General features: G+C 36.1%; 1 protein-coding gene across 2 annotated transcripts in view; it reads left to right on the forward strand.

Annotated features, from left to right (window-relative positions):
* The window catches only part of SRPX (sushi repeat containing protein X-linked), a 99803-nt gene that overhangs the window by 43454 nt on the left and 36643 nt on the right, over positions 1–19706 (forward strand). Inside the window, exons 2-4 of one of the 2 annotated variants that reach the window (XM_007493346.3) lie at positions 11213–11272; positions 16597–16788; positions 17212–17388. In XM_007493346.3, the coding sequence (XP_007493408.1) occupies positions 11213–11272; positions 16597–16788; positions 17212–17388 (429 nt within the window). Of the gene's footprint in view, positions 1–11212; positions 11273–11797; positions 11938–16596; positions 16789–17211; positions 17389–19706 lie in introns of those variants that run through there. The other variant, XM_056826256.1, reaches the window with a different exon arrangement.

The raw sequence follows: 19706 nt of genomic DNA on the forward strand, positions 1-19706 counted from the left end.
CCTGGAGAAAAGCGTCTGCTGTGATTGGTAGACATGAAAATTTAGAGGAGGTGACACAAGAGAAAAAGGTCTTTAAATAGAGAATAAAAAGACTGAAAAGGAGAGGCAGTCACCCCGGGCTTGGAGAGAAGGATCACTCACTCGGAGCTGAAGGGAAGATGGACAATTGAACAGTCAGTCACCTGGGCTTGGAGTGAAGGATGGAGGAGCAACTGGAAGACCAACACCCAGACTTCTTTTAGACTGTTACCTTTGGTGAGTGAAAAGCTGACTTAGTGACCCTGCCTTTCTGGAAGTGTAAGGCCTCCAGGTAAGGCCCAACTTCTTGAGACTCTCTTCCCCTGGTTGGGACTTAGAATTTCTAACTGATGTCAGAAGCCACAGTTTTTTTCTCTCTCTCATTCCTTAATATCTTAATATCTTCCTTCTATTGTAAATATTGTAAATAAATTACCACAAATTCTAATTACTTTAGTAATTCATTTTGGGATTTAGAATTAAATCCCTTGCAACCACATAATTAATTCTATTCAGTGTCCAACCACAATTAATTTTAACATAATATTCTTTGACCATTTGTCAATTGGGGAATGACTCATAGTCTTAGAGATTTGACTCAGTCCTCTATATATTTGAGAGATGAATCCTTTATCAGAGAAACTTGGGAATTGTGCTTTGAATACTCTTCAAGTATTAGAAATGCTGTGATGTAGTAGAGGGGAAGGGCTTATTGTTCTTGTTTCCAGAGGGCAGAGCCAAGAACCATGAGTCAGAGTTGCAAAAAACAAAACAAACAAAAAACCCACTTAGGCTTGAGGTTAAGTAAAAATTTCTTGTCTAGAAAAACTGCTAACTTCTGTGTTTTTTTAATCCTGTTATTGTCCAATTTTAATGATGATTGGCTATGGTCAGTTTTTGAAATAGAGATGATTGTTATCACCAAATAACTTTAGTTTTTACTTATCCTTATACTCTTAATTTCTTTCTCTTATTGTTGTTATTTGGGATATTTAGACCTATGTCAAATAACAATAGGTAAAAGGGAAATTCTTGCCTTATTCCTGTATTTACTAAAACATTTCTTGTGTTTTACACATTGCATATAACTACCCAATTATAGATCTTGATTTTTAGGTATTTAAAAAATCTCATTAAAATGATTTTTCTATGCCTAAGTTTTGACAGTTTTTTTAGCATAAATGAGTGTTGTACTTTGTCAAAGACTTTCTTTTTTGTCTATTGACATAACCATATGGTTTGATATCTTTTTAGTTTTAATGTGATTCATTATGTTAATTTTTTCAAATATTGAACTATCCTTGTATCTGTTATAAATCATAGTTGGTCATAATTTTGGAGAACTATATTTCTTTTTGGGGGAGTTTGCATTTTTAAAAAAAGATGGTATGTGTATTAAGCCTTGAAATGAATAGATAACCATTAAATTTTGGTCTGGAATTAAAATTACAATAAGAATATTTTTGGGATATTACAACAATAAAATTTTGTTTTAGGTTAGAGGAATATCCTACAACAGAAAAAATATAGATGGTGAAGGGAGGGGAAAGAGCACTAAGTAATCTGAAAACTTAAATTAGATAAAGTTCATAAGAATTTGGAAGACATGGAAATTAAGTGTAAAAGACTCCAAAAGAAATTAAAATAAATTCCATGAACAACAGGTCCTTTTGTCCTGACTTGTTCAGTATGACTACTGAAAGGAAACTGTTAAGTACTTTGGGGAGTCATAATAGATAATGGGATTTTATGGAACTTTTACAATTTGGCACTGGCTGGAACAACTGAATTTTAAGGTACTCTAGACAGAGTCATTTTTGGCCCTGACTCTCATTTGAGGAAGTCTTTGTATGGTACTTTAAAGACCTAGTCATTGAAATCAGTTATTGCCAACTAAAAGGAATGGGAGATATATTTCAATGGATTTTTGCTAGATTCTTATGGGGAAAGTTTGTATCAGTTTCATTATATCTATCTGTAATTCTTTTTTCTTTTCTTTATTCTTCCCTGGATGACTGCATAATCTTCATTAAGAAAAACATAACCACATACACTTCCTAATGATTAGAATTGTCCAGTAGTGGAATGGACTCCCCCAGGAGGTAGCGAATTCTCTCTTCCTTACTGATCGTCTCTAAAGAAAAGTTGGTCGGCCAAGTTTTTGGTAAATTTTAGAAGGAATTCTTGTTTTGTTATGATTTGTACTAGTCAATCAATGACTCACTCCCAACTTTGAGATTATGTGGAATTGAGTACCAGATGTTAGCCCATGGCTAAGTGAATTGTCTGAAGTTTCTTGAGTTATTGGTAGTAGGGCTAAGATTTGAACATCAGAATAGGACTTCTGATGGCACCCAGTCTTATGTTCTTTCTACCGTACCAGGGTCCCAAACAAGTAAGCAGTCTATAATTCTCAGATGTAATTGCCAACACTGTAGTGATATCACGGTTAAGGCCATTTCCTGGAGGCAGTTTCATTCACTGTTGCTTATTCTTTCAGACTTGTAATCTACTATATTAAAATGTTGTTCTACAGATATGTGATTAAAGACTTGCCCGTTACTATTTTTGCTGCATGATTCTGTCGTGCTACTTTTTTCAGTTTCTCTCTTCCATGAATTCTGTGGTTCAGTTTGCAAGAAGTTAGCACAATGACAGGGCTGGTCAACTGCCAAGGCCAATGTCCTAACTATAGCTCCAGTTGGGTTTCTTTTTGAATTATAACCACAGAGCTTGCTTAAATGCTGCCTCTACCAAGGAGCAGAGTTTCCTTCTAAGATTCTAGGGAAAGGTATTGAGGCAGCCATCCCAGATATTATACAGAAATCTTTCTGTTAATCACATTTTATGGAGAGTTTGCTGTGACTTGGATGCTTCATTAGTTATGAAGACATCACTTCTGCACCTGAAGGGCTTACAACCTAGCTGAGGCAACATTGCACAGTTAGTTGTCTCACATCTATAGGCTTTGGTGTCTTCTATAAATAATGAATTGGACTTAATATCTCCTGCACTTATGATTTTTTATTTAGCTTCTGAGATTAAGGACATTTTACTTTAGCTCTTGACTTCCTTCCTCTTTTCTTCCACATTTCTGTGTCATTATTTGCATTCTCCTTTCTTCTAGACCCACAGGAAGGGACTGTTCCTACAGCTTGCTGATGGATGCTAATGCTTCAGCATTGTCTTGGATTCCAGGTGTTCTCCCCTTCTCTGGGATCTTGCTCCTAATTCTTCATGGATTCTTTCCTTCTACCTACAGATATACTCACAAGCAGGTCTACTCAATCCTAAAAAAGGATTCTACTTTTGATCCATTTTTCTAAGGCAGGTAGGTAGTACATTGGATAGAGTACCAGATCTGGAATCCAGAAGACATGAATTCACATATAGCCTCAGACACTTACTAGCTATGTGACCCAGAGCAAATTATTTAATATCTGTTTGCCTCAGTTTCAATATCTGTAAAATGGGAATCCCAAGGTTATTGTAAAAATCAAAGATAATAATTGTAAAGCAATTAGTACAGTCACTAGAACATAATAAGCATTATAGACATGTTAGTTATTTTTAAAGAACACTAGACTTGGTATCAGGAAGAGGACCTCAGATGTGTACTAACTGTGTGACCCTGGACAAATCACTTAACTTCTGCCTGCTTCAGTTTTTCATATGTAAAATGGGAATAATAATAATATCTATGTCCCAGAGTATTTATGATGGTAAAATGAAATTGTATTTGTAGAGTGTTTCACAAACTTTAAAACCCTACATAAACATTAGCTAATATTGTTTTGTTATTATCTCTAACACTACCTCATTTTCTATGCTGCAGTCAGACTAAATTATACTGACATTCCTGGAACATTTCTGTCCTTTAGACTTTCTATGCCTTTGTTGACATGGTTTCTTCCATCTAGGATGCCTTCCCCTACTCTGTGCCTAAATCCTAACTATTAATTCTTTAGAGCTCAGATCAAATAACGCCTTTCCAGATGACCCTTAATGCCTTTCCTTTGGGATTCCCTTCAATTTATCTTGTGAAATATAGCTTGTTTGACCATAGCAGTTTGTATGTTGTCTCCCCCATTAGACTGAGAATTCCATGAAGGCAGGAACTGTTCATGCTTTCTTTGCAACTGCAGCTATCTTAACACAATGCCTAACACACCACAGGTCCATAATAAATACTTACTAGTTTGAATTTTATCTTACTAAGTCTTCTTTTCAAGCACTTTCACCTGCCTCTTAGATCCCATCATGTAATATTTTATATTATTTGTGTCATACCTTCCCCATCTCCCTACCCCCATGAGACTGGCTCCACAGTCACAAGGATAATGTTTTAGCTAAACTTGGTGTCTCCCTCCCCTTGCACCAAGAACAACATTCTGCACACAGTAAGCATTTCATAAAAATGTCTGTTAAGTTGAAGTGTTTTTAGCTCTGCTAAGTGTTAGCTGCATCCCTTACCTGCTTCTCTTTATTTGCATAGATTTCTACTTTTGTTTCCTAATTATGGGAGATAAATTATCCTGACCCTGACCCCTAATATATTCTTCTTCCCCTCTCTTTCCATTCTTCTGTTAACATCATTGAGACATGACAGAACCACTCCCATGCCTATGTCTAATTAGACCTCATCTATTACCCTTTGCAATGAGAGGGTTCAGAGAAAACACACGTATCATTTCCTTATTTTCAGATGTAAGTGGTTTATCCTTGTTTAGTCCCTTGTCATTGTTCATTCATGTTCACCTTTTTTATATTTCTCCTTTCTTTTGTGTTTCAAATTCAAAGTTGCTTTGGAACTTTGATCTTTTCATCAGGAATGCTTAGAAGGTCTCTCTTTCATTAAAAATATGTTTCCACCTGTAGCATTTTACCCAGTTTTGCCAGGTAAGCTACTTTTGGATATAAGCCCATACCTTTTGCTTTCTGAAATATAATTTTCCCAATTCTCTGTTTGTTTATGCTGGTGATGGCTAAATTGTGGAATTGTGACTCCTTGATATTTGAATTCTTTCTTTCTGGCTGCTTGCAGAATTATTTCATTAATCTGGAAGCTTTGGATTATGGCTATGATATTCCTAGAAATTTTAATAATATCTAAGCTTTTAAAAAAAATCGTGGCATTGAAATAGTCCAGTGATTCTTCAATATTTTCTCCTTGATCTGTCTTCTAGGTCAGTTGTTTTTTCCAGCCCTATGACTTTGTTATAATATTCCTTATTTTATCTCATGGAGTAATTGTCTTCTATTTGGTCTATTTTATGTATTGAGGATTTTTCTTGGCTTAGGCAAGGTTTTGTACTTCTTGTGCCAAGCTGTCCAATTCTTTCTTCTATAGCTCTCATTTCTTTTCTACTTTCCCTCAAGTGCTCTCATTTCATTTGTGGAAGTATTTTAAATTCAAAAAATTATTGCTTTATTTCATCTAAAATTTTGAGTTGAATTTGTTTTTTTTAAATTTTATTTAATTAGTAAAATTATAATATTTTTCTTGATTACAAGAATCATATCCCTTCCCTCCTCTCCCCGCCCACCCCTTCCCATAGCTGGGTTTTACATGTGTCCTTGATCAAAACCCATTTCCATGTTGTTGATGTTTGCACTAGGGTGATCTTTTAGAGTCTACATCCCCAATCATATCCCCATCGACTCATGTAATCAAGCAGTTGTTCTTCTGTGTTTCTACTTCCACAGTTTTTCTCTGAATGTGGATAGTGTTCTTTCTTATAGATCCTTCCAAATTGTTCAGGATCACTGCATTGCCACTAATGGAGAAGTCCATGACATTTGATTGTACAACAGTGTATCAGCCCCTCCGTACAATGTTCTTCTGGTTCTGCTCCTCTCACTCTTCATCAATTCCTAGAGCCCATTCCAGTTCCCATGGAATTCCTCCAGTTCATTATTCCTTTGAGCACAATAGTATTCCATTACCAACATATACCACAATTTGTTCAGCCGTTTCCCAATTGAAGGGCATCTCCTCATTTTCCAATTTTTTGCTACCACAAAGAGCACAGCTATGAATATTCTTGTACATGTCTTTTTCCTTATTATCTCTTTGTGGTACAAACCCAGCAGTGCTATGGCTGGATCAAAGGGTAGACAATCTTTTAGCGCCCTTTGGGCATAGTTCCAGATTGTCTTCCAGAATGTTTGTATCAATTCACAACTCCACCAGCAATGAATTAATGTCCCAACTTTGCCACATCTCCTCCAGCATTCATTAATTTCCATTGCTGTCATGTTAGCTAATCTCTTAGGTGTGAGGTGGTACCTCAGAGTTCTTTTGATTTGCATCTCTCTGATTATAAGAGATTTAGAACACTTTTTCATGTGCTTATTAATGGTTTTGATTTCTTTGACTGAACATTGCCTTTTCATGTCCCTTGCCCATTTATCAATTGGAGAATGGCTTGATTTTTTTGTACAACTGATTTAACTCTTTGTAAATTTGAGTAATTAGACCTTTGTCAGAGGTTTTTGTTATGATGATTGTTTCCCAATTTGTTGCTTCCCTTCTAATTTTTTTTACATTGGTTTTGTTTGTACAAAACCTTTTTAATTTGATGAAGAATGTTCTAAATTGACTAATTAAATATTTTCCCCCAATTTGTTGCTTCCCTTCTAATTTTCATTACATTGGTTTTGTTTATACAAAAAAATTAATTTAATATAATCAAAATTACTTATTTTACATTTTGTCATTTTTTTCTAACTCTTGCTTGGTCTTAAAATCTTTCCTTTCCCAAAGGTCTGACATGTATACTATTCTGTGTTCACCTAATTTACTTATAGTTTACTTCTTTATGTTCCAGTCATTCACCCATTCTGAGTTTATCTTGGTGTAGGGTGTGAGGTGTTGATCCAAGCCTAATCACTCCCACAATGTCTTCCAATTTTTCCAGCAGTTTTTATTGAAGAGTGGATTTTCGTCCCCAAAGTTGGGATCTTTGGGCTTGTCATAGACTGTCTTGCTGAGGTCACTTACCCCAAGTCTATTCCACTCCTCTCTGTCTCTTTGACAGTACCAAATTGTTTTGATGACCCCTGCTTTATAGTATAGTTTGAGATCTGGGACTGCAAGGCATTTGTTTTTCATTATTTCCCTGGATATCCTTGATCTTTTATTCTTCCAAATGAACTTTGTTATGTTTTTTTTCTAATTCAGTAAAAAATCTTTTTTGGAAGTTTGATGGGTATGGCACTAAATAAATAAATAAGTATGGGTAGGATGGTCATTTTTGTTATGTTAGCTCGTCCTACCTATGAGCAGTTAATGTTTTTCCAATTGCTTAGATCTTAGTTTTAGTTGTGTGGAGAGTGTTTTGTAGTTGTGTTCATATAGTTCCTGTGTTTGTCTCAGCAGATAGATTCCCAAGTATTTCATATTGTCTCGGGTGACTTTAAATGGAATTTCTCTTTCTAATTCTTGCTGCTGAGATGGGTTGGAGATATATAGAAATGCTGATGACTTATGTGGGTTTATTTTGTATCCTGCAACTTTGCTAAAGTTGTTGATTATTTCGATTAGCTTTTTAGTTGATTCTCTAGGATTCTTTAAGTAGACCATCATGTCATCTGCAAAGAGTGATAACTTGGTCTCCTCATTGCCTATTTTAATACCTTCAATTTCTTTTTCTTCTCTAAGTGCTTCTGCTAGTGTTTCTACTACAATGTACAAAGTACAAAGCCTGTGCAGGCTTTGGGGGTGGTGGTGGAGTAAATCAAGACCCCGGTCTTTTCCTTTGGAGAGTTTACAACTTAGTTTGGGAGATGTATAAAAAGATAGTTAGCGGTTTAAGAGAATAGTGCATAGTTACCAATAAAAGAGCACAGACAACTAATAAAGAATTTCAGAGGAAAGACAAAACCCAGATTTTGGAAGTTTCCTGCTTCTACTGTTGAGAAATTAGAGGGTAAGGACTTCTATTTTTTTCTTTTGGATATATTCTTCATACCTAATATCACTAAATCAAATCAATAAGCTTTTATTAATTTCGTATTATGTGACAGGCACTATGCATTAAAAATAACTTTTGCTTTGTATGATAGTTCTTCCAAAATTCATTGAAGCTATAGTTCAAGGTAATTAAATTAAGTAAGTACATAATTAAAAAAAAACCCAACCAATACTAATGTTGACCCAATGGAAAGAGAGTTCCATAAGTGGAGATCCCCATCTTGTATTGTTATGGCCCTACTCCTGAACATTGCATAATACATATGGATTAGTTCATAAATGCACCTGTTGGCAAAGAGCTCCATGAATTCTAGATTCAGACACCTGGAAACTTTTCAGTAAGTTCCATTTAAAGAATGAGAACATTATTGGGATAGCTAGGGGGTGACATTTGTGAAAAAAAGAAAAGCTCTGTTCATTTCTCCAGAGAGAATACAAAATCTTGGTGCCAAAGTAACAGTAGCTATTGATACCATCTGTTGGATACATATGGTTTTAAAATCGTTGTGAGCACTTTCAATGACTAGTTAAACTTCACGAACTGTCTCAATTTTTCTTTCTTTGAGCAGACATCTGGCATTTTAAAATAAAACTTGAACAGATATTGTCTTATATCTCTTACACTTGATGCCACTAGGAAGCAAATGTTCTGAAGTCTGAGTATGGTTATATGAATAATTCATTTTCATGGAAGTCAGGGGAGCTATTTGTGAACACCTAGGGGTATCCCCAAACTTTAAAATGCTATATTCTTCTCTCACAAGGTTTTTTCCCCCTTTTAGCATGGATTCCTAAACAAAACAAAACAAAAGCATTGGCATGTGTGTCTTTTGGGGGGAATGGAGAATTAGATCCTATAAAAATCTGAATCATACTATATGCCATTTTATCTTCATTGATTTTAATTTTTTAAAACACAGATATCCTGTAGAATAAGGCCTTGTACCTAGTGGTTATGTGTTATGGAGCCAAACAATGGAAGTGAATAGGAGTCCCAGTATCTGAAAACTGAATTAGAATTTCTTTTACTACTATCACAGTGTCATGGATAGAGTGTAGGAATTGGAGTAGGAGATAGACCTGAGTTAAAATCTGGACTCAGACACTAGCTGTGCGACCTTTGGCAAATCACCTAATCCTTTTGTCCTCAGTGTCCTCATCTATAAAATGAGCTAGAGAAGGAAATGGCAAAACCCTTCAGTATATTTGCCAAGAAAACTACAGAAGGGGTCATGAAGACACTACTGAAAACAACTAAACAATATTTATGGAGGTATCAGGAGATATATTTGCCACATGGGTTTCTGGTTTAGAATTTATAAATTAGCCTCATAGTGTTGGAAAATTCTATATTCCCTTTGCCACTGGGGCCAGTGGTATAGATTTAACTACTAAAATAATATATGTTGGAGAGGAGGTTGTTCTGAACTATTTCTGAAATGTCCCACAAAGCGATTTCCCTATGATGAGAATTGTTGGACTTTCTTGGAAAGCTTGTTCATTTTCTGATGTGGCATAATGACCATTTTGAAATCTCTAATCATCCTTAGTTCAAGGTAGCTGGGTCATATGGGAAAGATGAAAGCTATGGGAAGTTAGGAGTAGGAATTGCCACATCCTCTCCTATCCCTGCAGGTAAAATGTGCGACACAATTTCTACATCAACTTCTATGACTCTTTCTCTTCCAACCCATTCCATTTGCATCTAAAGTTGAAATGGACATGGAAGATGATCAAGAGGGTTCATCCCTTAAACTCAGAAAGGGATGCAATGACCATACTGTTAAAGAATCATCTTACGTGGTCCAGTTAGGAAGGCAATTCTTGTGGCTAATCAGAATGTGGACAAAGTAAACACCAGTGATCAGTGTATGAAAACTAGAGGGTGATGTTTCCCATGTGACCAGGATGATTTCTGTGAAATTAGAAATCTAGGGGGCAGCTGGGTAGCTCAGTGGATTGAGAGACAGGCCTAGAGATGAGAGGTCCTGGGTTCAAATCTGGCCTCAGACACTTCCCAGCTGTGTGACCCAGGGCAAGTCACTTGACTCCCATTGCCTAGCCCTTACCACTCTTCTGCATTGGAGCCAATACACAGTATTGACTCCAAGAAGGAAGGTGAGGGTTTAAAAAAAAAAGAAATCTAAAATAGCTCAGAAATTTAAGAATACTCCACTTCCTGGAGTTTACTTTCAAACATTTTTTTTTCAAATGATACAATCCCAAATTCCAAATGAATTGTTCTATAAAAACAAACCAAAATGAATGAGAAAGAAAAGAAAAAAGAAAGGAGGTAAATACTTTCTCTCCATCATCTCCCCATACAATAGTATTGAGATAAAAAAAAAAATCTATCACGCACTTTAACTATGAATTTCCCTTTGCCAGAAGTTTAAAACAGTTATATATTTATATATATGTGTGTGTGTCTGTATATACATGCATATGTATATGTATGTGTATAAATATACCTATATATGTATATACTATAAACGGAGAATTAAAAGAACTTAAGAGTGTATATGTGTTTGTGTGTATACAAATATACATGTATATTTACATATTTATCATATGTATATATATACATGCGTATATACACATGTGTATATATACACGTGTATATATATACATGTGCAGCAATTTAGAGAAACTGAATATACACACAAACAAACACACATGAGCACTCTCTTAGCTTCTCTAAACTGCTGCAGACAGTGGTGCAACTTATTCTGAGTGCCTTTTGACATTCAAGCTAAGAAATCTGATCCCCTTTTCTGTCCTCCACCCATACTCATTTCATGCGATATGCCAATTTTCAGGTAACATAAGCACTCTCTGTTCCTAGAGACTTCTTTTAATTCTAGAGGAGCAGTGGTTTGGCCCAGAAGTATTTTACTGCATCTCATTGGCATGTAAACGGTATACACTGGAATCATTTTCAAGTGGATCTGTCTCTCTCAGTCTCTCTTTCGACTGAATCCAGAATTGCAATTGGCATGTGGTCACATCAGAACAACTCGAGTCTCATTCATATGGGCTCTGGCAGAAGACTAGCACGGTGGCCACCGAAGCTTTTGCTCCTGGCTCTGTACTCTAATATTCCCTGCATGAATGATGCCAAAGCATTGCTTTTAAAATGAAATATATGTATATATGTAAATATATATCATATGGCTTCTCTTCCTGTAGTTTTCCTCCTTCTTCTTTGTTTCGTTTTAGGATCGGGATTCTCACCGTTAGAAGATGACGAAGATGTATATACATATCCTATACAGAAAGGTGAATGCTTTGCTTGTATGCTAATGGAGGGCTGCTGATGCCAGGAACGTTCTTCTTTCCTCCCTTCTGAGCAGACTGAAATAAAGTGACCAGAGGGCATGCTCAGGTTTTGGTGAGACGCGTGCCTAAGTGAGAGCAGAGGACCATACTCCAGCTGTTCCTCACATTCTGGTCGTTTTATTCTCCTGAGCAATTTTTTTCTTCACCACCAGGAGTGTCTGTGGCTAATAGAAATGAAAATCAAGCTGGGGGCATGAGGGTCTTTCCCTGATTCCCCTGTTCTCCTGGGAATGGTCAACAGTAAGTTGGGGAAATGGAATCTGGAAGCGTGCAAGTTAAAGACACTAGGAATAAAGAAGCTTGATTTTCATAAGTTGGTTGAGAATGCTGGCTTATGAATCAGTCAACCAACCAACAAGCAATTAGGAATCAGCTGCTGTGTGCCAGGCACTGTGCTAGCCTTTGGAGTTACAAAGAGGAAAACAAAACAAGTTCATGGCTTTGGGGAGCTTATATTCAATCTTAGCCCCTGAAATGTTGAATAATGTGTACTCCCCAGAAAAAATGTAGCCTGGAATATAGCCAGACTCTCCTTAAATTAGAGAAACAATTCAGGAAGCTCCAGCTTCCTAAATCCTCCCTCCTCCACCCACCACCCAGACCAGGTAAGTATATTTGATAAAGGGAATCACTTGCTATTTTTTTTTAAACTTCAGGGAAACCTGGAACTAAGTCATGTACGGGCTTTCATTCCGAAACTGGCTCTTCTCCTTTAGGAATAATTTGAAGAAAATTAGTGAATAAAATTCCATCATGGCATTTTCCTCAGGGAACCTGTCCATGCTTTGGCAAGAAGACAGTATTAGTCTGCTAAATCTGAATTCTTTGGGCAATTAGAGTAGCTTGTGCTAGCTCCAAGACAAGTAAAATCTCACATGTTTGGATTTCACGAGGTTTCAAATAGATTGAAATGTATTTTGGGAAAAAAAATCTAACAACTTTGGGATGAAGTCTGGCATGATAGATAGAGAGCTGTGTGGCCTTGTGTAAGTCACTAACTAGTCAATGACCCTAGCAACTCTCAGTTATGCCAGAGAATATTTGTCTTTCTTCATTAGTTGAGAAACTCTTCTCATTGTAAACACCTTATACTAAATAAAGTTAAAATCTGATACAAAACAATGCAAAAATCCTTCCTTCTATCATTTTCTATATAAAGTTAGGACTTTGCTATGCAGATATACAAAAACATCTTTCTATGACAGATTCAAATCTAGTAAGCCTGGATTGGGGATAGATGGACTGTGCTGGTTAATTGCATTCCCTAATTAACTGAGGTAGAAAACAAAACCTTCTGTTATTATAGCTACTGCTAATTAACTAGGCTTTAAAAACAAAACTTTCTTGTGGTTATTGGAACTCTTGTTATTGAACATTTAAAATTTATTAGTGCACATCTGTGTGCTTAGTAAATACAGTGTGGTAAAATAATTGAATCTTCCCTTAATTATCGAGAGTCTTAAAGTATCCCCTGGGAATGTAATCATTCCTAACATCATATCGTATGGTACAGAACTGGAGATGCCAAAGGTGTAGGAGACTGGTCCAAATGAATACTAGCCCCAGAAATTGCCCTGTGTTATACATTCATGTGTGCACATACATGTTGTACACAATATACCCTCCTACATGCATATGTGTATAGATATTTGTCTCTTTATACCATGAGCTTCTGTCTTGCTCATTTGCCCATTTCTTATACAAAGACCAAGAAAAAAATATAGATGCCTCAGGAATTTTTAAAAACTATCCTTGAGTGGAGGTGTCTGCTTTAAAAGAAAGTCCTTCTAGCCTTCGGTGTAAATGCACTCTCAACTCACTTTTCCCCAAAGTAAAGTCTGAAAAACTGAATTCAATCCACTCAGCTGAAATGTTAATTACTGTCATTGCAATGTTGGTAACTTGTCAAAAGAGCATCTCAAAGATCTGTCTTATAAAAAGTAAGCCAATCTGATGACAGCTGGATTTTGAGCAGTAAAAAGAATCCAAGGTTGTTTTTTTCACATGCATATGAAAAACAGCTGATTGCATTTGGATGTTATGCTGCCAGCAATGCTAGGAAAAACTGAAGGGATGTCCAAAAATATGAAGCCTACTAAGTTCATACTGCATCAAAATCTCTGGTTTTGCATATCTCGGTAAGTGTAGGATTTCCTTCCTAAATAATTTTACATGCAGTTTGATTGAAGTGTATATATCATAGCGTGCATTAAAAATAAGGGGTCAATTGTTGAACCTGCCTACAATGATCATAAGCCCTTCCTTATTGATATATTTTAAATTCTCCTTTAAAGACTTATAAAATTCTTTGTAGAAGGGGAGAGGACAGAAGATAAAAGTTGATTTTTTTTTTCATTTGGAGGGTCAGGAGAAAGAGAAGGGAAGAAGCATTTACATAGCATCTCCTATGTGACAGACACTATGCTAAGCAGTTTTATAAATATTCTTTTATTAAATCCATTAGAAGCTATTATAAAAGACAAAGAAGCAAAAAGAAAATGATGAAGCTAGGTAGACATTTTCTTCAATGTTTCTTTCGTGCTGCTGGTGATATGGAAATGCTTTCCATATCATTTCATTTCATTTTTAGGTCCTCCCAGAGCAGTTAATCTGCACCTTTCACTAACAGCACATAATCCAGTCTGCATTAGAGTTAAACTGGGTCTTATAAAGTGGACTTAAACTTTCTTGAGCTCATCCTTGGTTAAGCCATCTCTAAAGAAAGAACAAAGAAGCACTTAGCAGTTTTGGTCCAATCAGATGCCTGTCTACTGAGATTTATAGTAAAGAAAGGCCATTTATGCCATACTTTTCCTTGGGTCTAGATTTCATCAATATAGAGATCTTCTGGTGTGGAAGCACCTTTTACCTATGCAGTTTAGCAACCCTTTTTTAATGTACAATCTCAGTGCCTGGAGCACTAAGAGTTAAGAAAGACTTGCTCATACAGATAGAATATGGGAGAGGCTCTGAGGAGTTGACTCCAAGGCCAGATATCTTTGGATTATACCATGTTGCTTCTTATAAATTCTATCCCTGCTACATTTAAAATAAGGAGTGAAACTTCAGAAACACAGATTTGGGTTGGAACGGACCATCCCAGTCCATACTTGAAAAAATATCCCTTTCTAACATACCCAAGGTCATCGTGAATTTACTTTAAGACCTGCAAGAAGGAGAACTCCACTTCTTTCCATCTCTCTCCCTTTGAATAGCTCTGTTTGTTTGGAAGCTTTTATTAAAAATCAAACATAAATTTGCCTTCATGTAACTTCTACCGAGGCAACTTGTTCAGCCTTCTGGGACTAAACAGAAGTAATCTTATTTCTCTCATCTGTAACAAATCTCCAAATACTGGAACCCAACTACTACATCCCTGAAAATGTTCTCACATTCAAGCTAAGCATCCCTCGTTTCTTCACCTGCTCCTCATGTGTCACAAAAGTCTCCTTGTGTGAGACCGCAGACACTAGAAGCAGAACTCACCCTGCATGTGCTGACATAAGATCTTGGTTAATCAAACTCTTGGCTCTGCCGGAAGTGCTGAAATTGTCAAAATTGGGAAGCCCAATTACTCATCACTGGCCATGACTTTGGGGCACAGGCGTAAATACTTGCTACATGTTATGAGATGCCTGTGTTTGCTGAGGGGAATGGTAAGGCACTGATGCTGCTAGAGGAGATACTGGACCCAATGGCAGGTTCATGGTTTTCTTTGCCAAGTAGATATGTTAAAGTTAATCCTCTGGCCATTCTTGAATGAAAACGAATTCTTTACACATTCACTGTCCACATGGTGGCACCCTTACTCTATACCTTAGGTCCAAGCCAATGAATGAGTCAGAGCTCAGCTCTGAAATATGGAACAGGGAAGGCAAAGATCAGCAAGTTTATATGAGCTCTTTGGCCTCCTCCTTGGTAAATCATTTGGAATCAGTGTGATCCCCAATGAGGGATTTTTCTAGCTCATATCTAACATGGTTTCATTTTCTTTTCTCTTCCCTTCCATCTCCTGTCATTTGGGAAAAACACACAGGGACAGAGCCATGGTTTTATATGGTCAGCTGATCTTTTTGGACAACCAAGGGGAAAAAATGCTGTGTATTCACTTTTCAATGATCTTCATAATCTGTGATTTAATATTAGGACAACACTGTCTCTGTAGTATTTCCTTTCTCCTTTTTAAAATGGGGGAGTTGAGCTAGTGGACTGCTAAAGTCTCCCTTCCAGCCTTAAATCTCTGTTTCTGTGAGGTTTGGAGAAAATAGATTGACTACAACTCCCTATGTAGGTTTTGGCGATGTAAGGTTCAATGGGGACCTTATGGTGCTGATGGCTGTTGGACTCTAGCACTAATGCTCTAAAGAAGTTAAGCCAAATGAGTTGATGATATGAGCTGAAAGCTGAGTCTCCCTTTTTATAACAAAGCCTTTTTTTCAGAGGAAGTTTTCCTATATTGAGAGAAAACTCTATCATCCAATATTATTTATTATTGAATTGATTATTGAATGCCTGCTTTGACTATAACCCTGTACTTAGAACTATATAGTGGGCTCAAAAATATGGTTGGGTAGGGAAGAGCTCTGGAATTGGAGGAGAGAGACTAGAGTTTGAGTCAATATGCCATCGTGGATAGCATGCTAAACTAGTTATCAGTAAGTCCTACTTACTAGATGGACAAATGACTTAACCACCCTAGGGGGCCTCAGTTTCCTCATTTATAAACTTAATATATTGGTCCTGATGGCTTCTAAATTTCCTTCTAGCCTCAAATAAAAAATCCAATGACCCTGTGTTTGAATCTTGTTCCTGCCAATTGCTATCTGTTTGGACAAAACCACTTCACCTTTCTGCAAATATGTAAAATGAGAAGCTTGGACTAGGTGATTTTTAACATCTAATTATTCCAAAATACTTACATAATCTTTGTATGTGAGATATTTGCGTTTATTCACAAAAATATAAGCCTCCAAGGAGCTTCCACGCTAATTAGGGAGAAATATTGCTAATAATACTTTTCAATTTAATCTAAAAAAAACCATTTATTAATCACCTACTATGTTGTCAGGCCCTGGTACTATTAAAAAATGGAAATTTCTGACTACAAGGAGCTGACAGTCTACTGGGCAGTAAATAGTGAGTGCCTTATAAGTGGTGCCTTAGGATTCCACTGGAGGGAGAGCTCAGTAGTAATTGTGAAGTAGCAGCACATTTTAGAAAATTGTCTTCATTGTATTTCTCTTTCTTTTCCCTGTTATTCCCAGACACCCCATGGTGCTCTCCCATCAAAGTCAAGTATGGTGATGTGAACTGCAGGGCGCCTCATGGAGGATACTACAAAAATGTCTTGGGGACAAGATGTGACATTCGATGTCGGAAGGGATATGAGCTGCATGGCTCTTCCCAGCTGATTTGCCAGACAAACAAAAGGTGGTCAGACAAGGTTCTGTGCAAACGTGAGTCATTTATCCTTTTTTGGATCTCTTGTGACTTTTGCCCTTGTCCTTTTTTTTTCTTTTAACAATATGCAATCAGCCTCCACTGTGTATTTGGTATGGAACTGGGGGCTTTTATTAAACATGATGGGGTTGCAAAGACAAAACATCCACAACAACAATAACAAACTGTCCTTGACCAAAGAAGTCAGAGTATAAATAAACTAGGTACATGCTGCCATCTGAATGTGGCTCGTGATAATGAAACACCATGCTATTTGCCTAAAAAAAAGTCCAAGGGAAGAAATTCATAAACATTATTTATCTTAGCTTTTTATTTGGGCTTAGAGTTTAGTGTCTCACCTGAATGTTGGTAGAATTTTTAGGCACAAGAGACATTAATTGATAGCAACTAAAAAGCCCACATCTGATTTTCTCTTCCAGAAAAGCGATGCCCTACCCTTTCCATGCCAACAAATGGGGGATTTAAATGTGTAGATGGTGCGTACTTTAACTCTCGGTGTGAGTACTACTGTACCCCAGGATACATGTTGAAAGGAGAACGAACAGTTGTATGCATGGACAACAAGGCTTGGAGTGGCAGGCCAGCCATGTGTGTTGGTAAGTAGACATTTCAGTTTCCTGGAAAGTACAGACATTCTTTGTTTAGAAGAAATAATCTTCCCTACCCACTTATCTTTTAATTTTAATTAATAATTTTCACTATTCTATTCTTGAGAAGCATTTACATATATACAAGAGCACTGTATCAGAAACTACAAAATATATTAATTTATTTTATTTATTAATTTATTTTATTTTTTATGAATAATAATATATATTATAATATATAATAATAAATAATAATATAAACAAATAACACATAAATAATACATAAAACATAAATGAATGAAAATAATAATAATAAATACATAGATTTATTTAATTAAGCATAGTTTAGGATTATAGGATCATAGATTTGGGACTGGAAGGAATCTTAGAGACCAATCCAACCCTCCATTTGACAGATTAAGAAATTAAAGCTTAAAGAAGATAAATATCTTGGTCAGACACACAGCTAGTAGGTGTCTGCAACTGGTTTGAACTCAGGTCTTCTTGTTGACACCAAGTCCATTGCTGTATCCATTGCCCCACTTACCTTGCTGTTTTCAAAGTATATATGGAATCCATCACCTTAGTTCCACATTTTATCATGTTGTCCTCTGACTTCTGGTCCATTCTGGGAATTTTCTTTGAATGTTTCGTTGATACTTTTTTCTAAATGTTTCATTGATGCTTTTTTCTTTTTCTTTTCTTTTCTTTGTTTTTGGCCCTGAAAATCCTGGCCACATTGTTTCTCATCGAAATAAACAAATAAAAAGAAAAACCTCACTAAAAAACAAATTCTCCAATGTAGTAAGCTGGTATGGTCTAACAAAACAGATCCATACACTGGCCGTGCCTGATAGTATTTGTCTCATGCTTCACCTCTAGTTCATCAACTTTGTGACAATGGGTACAAAACATGTTTCATTACCAGTCCTCTGAAGTTGTCTTTGGCCATTGCATTAATCAGAGCGCCTAAGTTTTTCGGAGTTGTTTTCAGTCTGCTATAGTAGTCATTATACATTTTTAAAAATTCAGTTCATCTTTCTTTATACCAGTTCACAATCTTCTCAGGTTTCTTTGAAAATGCCCCCTTAGTCATCTCATAATGAGTAACGATCTTCTTCCTATAATCATGTACTATAATTTCAGCCATTCACCAACTGAAATTCCTTTAGTTTTTAGTTCTTTGCTACAACAAAAAATCACTGCCATTAATATTTTAATATTTTACTGATCTCTTCGGGGTATATGCCAAGCACAGTAGCATTATTAGGTCAAGGGGTTTGTACAACTTAGTGAATTTTTGTGGATAGTTGCAAAATGTTTTCCAGAGTGGTAGGATCACTTACAAGATTGAACAACATTGTTACTGGTATGCCTCTTTTCCCAGAGAGTCTTCAACAACTGTCATTTTCCTTATTGTCATCTTTTCCAATCTATTGGATTTGTAGTGGAATCCTGGAGTTGTGATTCGTTGCATTTTTTTTTCATATTGGTGTTGATAACTTGTTTTTCTCTTTGAAAACCACCTCTTCATATCCGTTTGTCCATTTATATATTGGAGATTGATTCTTATTTTTATGTATTTAAGTCAGTTCACTATCTATGCTGGATGTCAGAGCTTTACTAGAGAAAGTTATTGCAAAGATTTTTTTGAGTTATCAACTTTTCCATAATTTTAAATATATTTCTTCGTCTTTTTTCCATTTATGATGTAGTCTTTTCTATACAAGTTATGTTTGTTATATTTGGAGTTTATGATGGTATGTGATACAAAATGTTAGACTAAACATAGTTTCTGCCAGACTGCTTTCCAGTTTTGCCAGCAGTTTTTGTTAAATAGTTAAGTTTTTAACCCAATAATAATTATCCTTTAGTTTATCATTCATTTGCTATGTTCAAATGGTTTTGGATCTTGTGTTCCTATTTGAACAACTTTTATTTGACCCTTATAAAAGAGTTTTACTTTGTAATATAAATAATTTAAGATCCATTACTTCTTGGTCTGGTTTTTCATCATTTCCCTTGAGATTCTTGAACTTTTCTTCCTCCAGATGAATTGCATTTTTTAAATAGACCAGATTATTCTTTTTATTATATTGGAGTGGCTTTTTAATTTTTTTTTTTATTATTTCAGTCAGGTGGTGCAGTGGGAGTAAAGGACTTGGGTAAGGAAGACTCATCTTTTTGTGTTCAAATTTGACCCCAGATGCTTATTAGCTATGTGATCTTGGGCAGATCACTTTTCTCCATTTGCCTCAGTTTCTTCATCTATAAAATAAGCTGGAGTTGGAAATGGCAAACCACTCCAGTGTCTTTGCCAAGAAGAC

Source organism: Monodelphis domestica, chromosome 4 (assembly GCF_027887165.1).
Source record: "Monodelphis domestica isolate mMonDom1 chromosome 4, mMonDom1.pri, whole genome shotgun sequence".
Classification (NCBI taxonomy): Eukaryota; Metazoa; Chordata; class Mammalia; order Didelphimorphia; family Didelphidae; genus Monodelphis; species Monodelphis domestica.